Genomic DNA, 9,534 nt, shown 5'->3' with positions numbered 1-9,534 from the left:
TATGTTACAAGAAGTAAAAAAAAAGTATAGTATAGGGGCCATTTTGTAATTGTAATAATAAGTTGGTGCGAAAATTATATTATTGTTACAATCAACAAATACCAGGTCAGCTAAACAAGTTTTGCAATCTACATCGCTGGCACACCATACTTACCATGGTCACCCATTTCTTTCTCATAAGAAACCGACAACTGTCTACGCAGTTCCATCTTTATGCGCGTCAACATTCATTCATCCATTCGTTCACTCCAGTTTTTGCTAACCTACGCCAACAATTAACCTGCGCACCACTAACGAAAAAAATAAATAACAAATAATACAAACAGAAAACAAAGAGGGAAGTGGCGCATCTTAGCGCACATTCATTGTTATTCCTCTTGTTTACGGTAATCTATTCTCTTTCTTCATCGTTCATTGCCGATCTGTTGATTCTAATTGATTCATGTTGATTTTGTAGGTATAAGTGTGTGTGTATATATATTTATATATATATATATAAGCTCCTTTTTAGAGCTTTTTATTCGACAATTTAATGGCTGCTCCACCGGTTAGGGCACGTGCAGATTATGATTACCTGATTAAGCTCCTTTTGATAGGCGATAGCGGTAAGTAATTTAATTTGATGCGATTTAATTTTGTCGTAGTTGTTTGATAATCGTCAACGATACGGATCTAGATCGATTTAGTGCTTTTAATCATAAATTAGGGGTGTATGTGTGTGTATATATATGCTGATTATTGAATGATTACACTATGTTATGGTACGATTCTCATATATGGAACGTAATGTCTTTCTCTATATGATGCTAATATAGAAAAATGTTAAGAGTAAGTTCTAATCTTCATCAAATCTCCAGAGAGTGGAATAGTGATACTATTCACACAACCAATCGTTAATCGTTTTAATGTCTTCACATCATTTTCAATTGTTGACATGAATGTCGAAATTAGAAGCTAGAGTTAAATCTATATCGATCTTTTCGTCCCAAATTATTCCGGCATAAGTTCGATGTTGTTAGAATCATTCATTCATTCCATACATTTTATTAGTTCTGCGTATGTGCAATACGATCACCAAAGTTTGAATAATGTGAGAAGTAAACGTCACTGCATAGCCATGTATGACTGAGTCATTTTTTTCCTCTTGTGTCATATTAAGGGTAGGAGATTTTCAATTTTTATGACTCATTTGGTAGTATCCACTTGCTTTAAATACTTACTAGTTTTACAAATTCAAGGTAAATACATGTTTCATGTTGAATGCATATCAGAAAATAAGTATTGTTCAAACTACTGTTTAGACCTTGACCAATTGTGGCTGAAGTCAGTGACTTGAATTTACCTTAAAGGCTTTAATAGTATGAAATTATGAAGTTCAGATTATAGTTACTAATGTTATTTTAACTTACGTTAATCACTGTTTGTAAGATAATATTTACTTTTCCTACTTTCACAAACTTACTTTTCCTCTTCGTGCTGATTGCATCAGCACGACTATCCTTTTCACTGTTATTCATATTCTACAGTGTGATCGGTGCTTATGCATAGACATAATTTGAAAAAATAGTTTGTTATAATACCCTTACCATTAGTGCAATATAATTAATAGCTGCCTCTTGTAGGTGTGGGGAAGAGTTGCCTTCTTTTGCGTTTCTCTGATGGTTCTTTCACCACTAGTTTTATTACTACCATTGGGTGAGTTGATCTCATAACTTATGAATTAGCTGCTGATATAATTATTTAAAAATTAATATTGACTTTGTGAAGTCTATAATCTTGAATGGCAGTATTGATTTCAAGATAAGGACCATAGAGCTTGATGGCAAACGGATCAAACTTCAAATTTGGGACACAGCTGGTCAGGAGCGGTTCAGGACAATTACAACTGGTATGTTATATATCTTTTTTGTTAATCATAACATGGCTTGACACATCACACATGAATTAATCACTAAAGTGTTGTGGGCCGTGTTTGAGATTAGAGCGATCTGTAATATACAACTTTTTTGATGAACATTTCAGCTTACTACAGAGGAGCTATGGGCATTCTGTTGGTATACGATGTTACAGATGAGTCATCTTTTAACAGTAAGGTTTTCTGCCCTCTGATTCTGTCACTTACATTGCTGTATACTTTACTTCCTTTAATTTACTGCATGTTATATTATTTCGTACTGGATATTTATTATTTGATCCTCATCTTATTTTGGTAGACATAAGAAACTGGATTCGCAACATTGAACAACATGCCTCAGACAATGTTAACAAGATTTTGGTTGGAAACAAGGCTGATATGGATGAAAGCAAGAGGGTATTCTTTAGTTTATAAGAAATTTTAATTTTAATTTAGCTCTTTGAATTTAAGAAATGGATAATCTGACGCGCAGCATTCTTTTATTGATAGGCTGTTCCTACCGCTAAGGGCCAAGCACTTGCTGATGAGTATGGCATTAAGTTCTTTGAAACTGTAAGTAATCTGATGGTTTTTGTTGTTCTATAAGCTCTTAATTACTTATTAAGAATAAGAAAATCAAACTTTTTATTATTGTAAAATAAGCCAATTCATATATTATTGAATATTGAATTGTGCAGAGTGCTAAAACAAATTTAAATGTGGAGCAAGTTTTCTTTTCAATTGCAAAGGATATCAAGCAAAGGCTTTCAGACACCGATTCAAAGGCCGAGGTAAATACAAGTTGCATTCATCAATCTTCCTTTTTAAGTTAAAGGTGGCAATTCTGACCCATGTACTTATAGATGGGTTGATTTGGTTGTGTTTAATTTCTAACGACTCAAATCAGTAATTAGTTAATGGAAACGGGTCAATAGTTATCCAAAGAAAAACAGTTTCTTACAGATAATAATGAAGTTTTTTGGCGATTACACGTGACACAATAATTATACAAGTCACATTAAAATAATTGTTCCAAAAACTACTCGTTCCAACTCAAAACCTTTTATCTAGTTACCATCCATTTCGAGGCCCCTAATAATATCAAATTGAGAACATAACAGAATTAAGATGGATGATATATATTTAGATTAAAAAATGATGTGTTTTATGTTGTATTGTTTGATGAAGCCAACGACGATCAAGATCAATCAAGCAGACGCGGGAGCTGGGAGTGGTCAAGCTGCACAGAAATCTGCTTGCTGCGGTTCTTAAAACTAACTTTGACGACAACATGATATCGGGGGTCGGTGTTTGTAATTTTCAATTTATCTGCTGCTGTTATTCTTTTAAAACTTTTATTATGTTAGTGTGTGAAACAAATCATAGGGTCAAGTACTGGATTTCTACCTGCAGGATAATATTTGTTTTTTATTTTCTTCACAACCTTATTGTTTTAATGTTAGGTTGGGTTGCAAGGTGATATACATATTGTGAAATAATACTCATTATAATTTTACAACACTTTTTTTTGTTGGGATAAGAATTCGTTATTCATATGTTTTATTCGGAGTTGGGAGGTGGAAAATGGGTCGAATTTGATGCGGGTTATCTAACCGTTTCTCTTGTATGGTTCGAAAAAAAGGAGTTAGGTATACTCAGAAAATAAAATACCATAACCTTTTGGTAACTACAACTTTAATTTAACGTGCATAAAATAATTATTAATTATCAGCTGGGGTGCAATTATTTATTTACTTATTAAGGCGGTTATTTGATTTACGTTAACGACAACTCTAAGTATGCAAAATCTATTTAAATTCCATTTAAATAAATTTAAATACTAATAATACAAATATTAAACGGAATTTATATTAGATGTGGATTAGCATACAAATATCCTAAAATCCAAATTAGAGAGGGATTGTAATTAAAAAAAAAATTCACCTTCAAAACCATAGTTATCGTAATATCTTGCAACTATAAATATAAATTTTATTCCAATATCTTTTCCAGTTATTTTCAGGGAACTTTCAAAGAACGCGTACATTATTCATCACGATATGAATCCATATAATGAACAACAAAGAAGGTTCCAACTACAGGCAAGATTAATGAGGAACCATAACCATAACCCGTATTTGAACAACAATAATTCGACCCATTATGGATATCAACACAACTTGCCTCAACAAAATATGTTGTTATTCTTGGAGGTTGATGATTCGTTTTTAACACCATGGAGTTTCAACCCGAATGTTCAATCGAATCTTGGATCGAATGCTCAATCGAATCATGTATCAAACGCGCCAAGATATATTAGCTTCCAACCTGGCTCTTTCTTTGCTCGTGAGGTAATTATTAAATAATTTCGTTGGTAAATTTCTTTAGCGAATAGCGACTAAATAACTTATAGAGTGTTGGTTACGTTCCATTACTATCAGCAAATATTACGAATTTTGAAAGTGTGATTTTATTGGTTTATAGTATTTTTGTTGGATACGAAGTAATTTGTTTGATTTACTCTTGTTGTTTACTTGTTTTTAAGCCATATACGGAAACTGAAACCTCTCATAGCAAGTTTACTGTTTCGACCCCGGGTCAAGATCAATCTTGGAGCAAGCAAAAGGGTGATCAAGAGTGTTCCAAATTGAATTAGAAGAAGAAAATTAGGACAGCTTTGGGATATTAGTCGGAAAATTAGCGACACGAGATACTATCAATTGTGCACGTCGGTGAAGGGTTGATGATGGATGTGCTTTAGAAAAAAAATATATGTTGTTTTTAACATCGCATCGTTTTTTTTCCTTCTCTTTATCATCGCAGTTGTTTCGAAAGTATGACCGTATATTCATATCGTTATCTTTATCGTTATTAGTTTATTACTATTATTACTATTACTATGAATTATGAATTATTATTACAATTATTATGTATTTATTTTTATCCTGAGTACTAAAAGAGGTTCAAAAATGTGTCGTTTGTACCTTTCCACACCCATCAAACAACACCCAACAAAAATATTACCAAACTCTACAAATAATGTTAAGCATGTCAACTTTCTACGGGTCAAAACTGTAAAATTATTATTAAATTAAAAAACTTAAACAAAATTCAACCAAACTTTATAACGGAATACATCTTCCCGCTCGCTTCGAGTTAAATTTTTTCAAAATCACCGTTCAACTCAAAATAATTTTACGAACACAACGTAACTAGCCATGCGCGAAACGGACTGTTTTAAAAAATGCTAAATATTTCGGGATATTTTTTATACATTTATATACACGTATAATAAACAACCCAAACTAACCACATCACATCGATTTTTCTGTTCCCTTTTTTATGCAGTTTTCCCAATGCTAAAAACGCGGAGTCCATTACGCACACTAGGTACTGACCACATGTTTTCAACCATACCCGTAGCAACGCGTTTTTAATTCTGTAAATACATAACGCAATGTTAAATATGAATATGCAACCCAAAAAACCCGGCCTCATCGCACGAACCGAAATTTTCCTAGTATATACTAAAAAGTTTAGTGATCCCTTGTCCTGAATGATATCACAACCTACTTTATATACTCTGCTTTATTTTACTGAACTCTTGTTATTTGCTTCATACAATATCTTCTCCCATTCAAATGTTCCTACCGGTGATTCGCGTTAGGGTTTCACTTACACTGCATACTGTTTATAACTGATGCGGTGCTCATCGATATGCTCCTAAACCACACATAAGGGCGATTCATGTTACTATTATTATTACTATTACTACAACTATTATTATTATTATTATTATTATTATTATTATTATTATTATTATTATTATTATTATTATTATTATTATTATTACAATTATTATTATTATTATTAACCGACATGTGTTTGATTACAATCACAAATCCACAACAAACAGATAATACAAGTATAAAAAGACAAATGATACTAACCGGAACAAGGATTTAATGTGTTTATATCCCAACTCCAATCGCATCGAGAGGAGTTTAGTCCACAGACGCAAATCAAGGATTTTCTTCTATTATTTTCACCCACAATGTTTTAGGAGACTAGGATTACAATTTATAGGAGAGTGCAAACAAGGAAACAAAATCAACCGACTTGCTGGTCAAGCTAAGGCTCACGTTTCACGACCTTGGGCTGCCATTTTCAATCTCAATTCATCAAATGCTCGGCCCCGGTCTTCATGTTTTGACTCACCAGTTCTCGATCTGGGATGTGACTCTAGTGATCCACGAGGGTTCCTCTGCAGCTTCCTTTTTTACGTTTGTTAAGCTCTTCAACCTCCACAAGTTCGCGATTTGGGATATGACTCTCGCGACCCGCGAAGATCCCTCTGCATCTTACTTTAATAGTTTGTTAAACTCTTCAACCTCCACACAATTTTGTTTTCTTAATCTTGACTCGCAACCAATAAATTAACTTGTGTTCACTTTGACTTTGTGAAATTTGACTGCCATGAAGTATGTATTTTGTTTCGTGTAAATGGTAAAGTTATCGGTTTTGAAACATAAATGTAATTTTTTTTAAAGGCAACAATCGGCATCGAATACTCTCATTTGCCATGCATGCCGCACTTTTGGGTGGAAACCTGAATCTCATTGCAGAAACCCGATCCTTAAACCATCACGAGGGGCAAACATACCGGATTTGAATCTTGAGTGGATCCGGAAGAAAACCCCCCTGAGGTCAATCCGGAGTTCCATATTTCAGGCAGATCGATTAATAGGATGGGTCGAGCGAGGCTCGAACCCACGATCTAACCCTCGGCCCAACACACAAGGTGTTGAGGATACCGTTGAAGCTAAACATCGTTGGTAATAATACAAGATGTTTGAATCTAGCTGTTAAAAATTGTTAAACATTTGTACGTCTAATATATTACTCCCTCCCGATTACCTTATTATTCTTATTTAATTATAAAATAAACAAGTAAGAACATCTCAAAAATAATAGTGGACAACAAATTAAATACGGAGAGTCTTATGATTACAATAGTAAGTAATACGTAATATAAACCAAAAAGAAAGTAATAAGTAATTACAAAAGGTAAGTAATAAGTAATACTCCGTAATATAATAGACATATACAACTTTTTGATTTCACAACATGTTTTCTCTCTCACCAAACTGACTTCAAAATTCAAATCCAAACCATCTCTTTTTTCCCCAAAATTCAAAAAACCCTAATTCTTCAATTGAGCATGGAATTGAATATGAGTTTAGACACGTCTCATTCTCTTCTCCGATTCATGCTCCCGATAAGAGCCTCATCGGTCCTAGGTTTGGCTCGCATTCGTTCGATAGGGTGTCTACTGGATTTAATGGTGTTTCGCCAGAATTGGATGCCAGATGTGGTTTAGAGGGGAATTCTACTATCTTCGTAGGTAGGTTGAAGAAAGAGTGTACGAGACATATGGTTGAGAATGTTTTCGGCAAAGTTGGGCCACTTTCCGATGGGAAATTTTGGCCGTACTGGAGGTTTACGTTTGTTTTGTAACGACCCAAAATCCGTTTATCAAAAACGAAGCATTTTTTTATAAGTTAGGTCCCATTAATACACAATATTTCCAACTCTGTTTTAATCAAAAAAAATATCGTGTCATTACGTTTAACAACTTACAATGACCCTTGGTACCCAAATGACAACTTACAAAAGCATTTGCAATAATAATCCAATTACAAAAACACGGGTTTATACTCAATAACCCAACCCGATACGAAGAGCATAATCCCGGGGACTACCAAATCCCCAAATCCGCGTCCGAATATCCAAAAGCTAAACCTCAAAGCTTAAGTGATATGCCACTAACGGAAGGTTTTATTTTGTGCGGTGTTGTTAGGTCGCACGATGTCCGATTCAGTAGCACACAGCGTCTTCGTTTATTTATATTATGCGGGGCCTAAATTTACTTTTACTTTCTAAGGTGTAGAAGGTGTAAGTTAACCTAGTGTCGAATTTTTATGCTGATTAACGAATTGAAGATCAAGTGGATAATTGTCTTTTAGTTAAATTACCTGGATAAAAGATAGTAGTTGATTTTAGCTAAAGGTCCTAATTGCGGAAAAATAAATAAAGTGGAAGGATATCCGGAGTATGCAGATCAGAAAAATGTTGACCAAGATATCAGTATTGGGATAGGGAAAGGTAATTATGCTTATGTTAAGACTATGCTTGGATTGATGCAGATCTGGTTGGATGAGCCAATTACACAGACCTACTTGTCGCTGAACTCTCGGAGTTCTCTTTGAGCAGTGAGAAGTATGTCACTTGGTCGTATAACTGAAGTGTAACAATACCTCGGAGGTTATCCTCAGTAGAGTACTAGGTTTATTAGTGAGTTAAGCTCTAATCCTAACCCTCGTTATCAGTTTAGGTAACTGAATAACAACGTGCCGTGTTGATTGAACACTAATCACAAACGGAAGGAGTCCGTCAGTTTAAGTTGGCAAAACCTGAAATGAAAACTAACAACCATTCCATCATACTAATGAGATCACAACAAATCAAATATTATACATCATTACAGTCAATATACTGATAGTAAAGCAGATAGAAACCTAATGAAAACCTAAACAGTTGATATGACTAAGACATATGGCAACAATCAGACAAGAACATGCAATAGGCTTGGGTCATACAGTAAAGGCACTAACTAGATCTTAACAGCTCCTAAGAGGTCTCTTCTGAATAGTCAATAGGCATACTAGGTCATTCATGTCTCAATTCCTAGGTTTCGTGTCCTAAAAGTGCATTAGATGCCTCTCGGGAACTCCGGCCATACCGAGTTCATAGAATCTTCAGATACAGTATAACCAGGGGTCTTAATCCTATGAAGTAGCTAATTTCATATAGGTGGACAAGTCCTGATCACAACCTAAGTTGGTCAATCCTTAAGATGCTAGCATACAAATCTATCAGACTTCCTAGTTCAGTATTATAACAGTAATCGTACTAAATTAACATAATTACACTAACCCAAACTTCTATCATGGCAATATACAGATAAATTAAGCTATCATGGCAATATCGGAACGCATTATTAAACATAAAAGGTAAGAACACATGTTTAATACAAAAGATAAGCATTTCGGATAAAAACCTGAAAAGGCCGAACAAATCTGCCCGAGATCGCAGGGACTCGCCGGGATATCCTCCGGAAAATAAAAGCTAAGCTAACTACTACTAAAAACTAACTAAAAGATTGAAAATATAAATTGAATTGCAAGTTGAGTGTGTTTTTGAAATGGATGGAGAAGGCCCTTTAAATAGACCAGGTTTTTGCCAAAATACGGCTGGCCGTATGGCAGCCCGTCTGGTGGCCTGTATTTGGCAGGCCGTTTGACTGGCAGGCTGTTTCTTGGGGGCATTTGCTGGGCCATTTGGCAGGCCGTACTCCATACTGGCAGGCCGTATGGCAGCCCGTATGGCAGGCCGTATCTGGTGGTCAGCCTTGATTCACTGGATCGTAACTTGATTTCTTGTCTTTCACCGTTTTCGCTCTAGAATCTTCATTTTAGCTCCGTTTTGCTTGATTCTTTTTGCATCGCCTTTGTAATTACGTAATCTACAAAATCAACCAAAAAAGCGATAATTTTGCCGACAAAGTTTTAATCTTTATT

The 9,534-nt window shown here is 34.7% G+C and overlaps 1 protein-coding gene across 1 annotated transcript; it reads left to right on the top strand.

Moving 5' to 3' along the window:
* The first annotated feature begins 471 nt into the window (after positions 1-471).
* LOC139840375 (ras-related protein RABE1c) lies at positions 472-3,356 on the top strand. Its single transcript, XM_071830642.1, has 8 exons — positions 472-605; positions 1,623-1,695; positions 1,788-1,888; positions 2,023-2,088; positions 2,214-2,311; positions 2,405-2,467; positions 2,593-2,685; positions 3,083-3,356. The coding sequence occupies exons 1-8, from the start codon at positions 533-535 to the stop codon at positions 3,164-3,166; spliced, it is 651 nt and encodes a 216-aa protein (XP_071686743.1). The 5' UTR covers positions 472-532; the 3' UTR covers positions 3,167-3,356.
* Positions 3,357-9,534: the final 6,178 nt, after the last annotated feature.

This window comes from Rutidosis leptorrhynchoides, chromosome 4 (genome assembly GCF_046630445.1).
Source record: "Rutidosis leptorrhynchoides isolate AG116_Rl617_1_P2 chromosome 4, CSIRO_AGI_Rlap_v1, whole genome shotgun sequence".
In the NCBI taxonomy this organism is placed as follows: Eukaryota; Viridiplantae; Streptophyta; class Magnoliopsida; order Asterales; family Asteraceae; genus Rutidosis; species Rutidosis leptorrhynchoides.
Note: the sequence above shows the minus strand (reverse complement) of the source record. Positions and strands in the feature narration are given on the sequence as shown.

What these genes read in the sequence shown, in the direction of transcription:
- LOC139840375 (XM_071830642.1), top strand. Translation starts at nt 533, where the DNA reads ATGGCTGCTCCACCGGTTAGGGCACGTGCAGATTATGATTACCTGATT. An exon ending in ATATGGATGAAAGCAAGAGG is followed by an intron (nt 2,312 to 2,404) that starts GTATTCTTTAGT and finishes TTTTATTGATAG; the next exon opens with GCTGTTCCTACCGCTAAGGG. An exon ending in GCATTAAGTTCTTTGAAACT is followed by an intron (nt 2,468 to 2,592) that starts GTAAGTAATCTG and finishes TGAATTGTGCAG; the next exon opens with AGTGCTAAAACAAATTTAAA.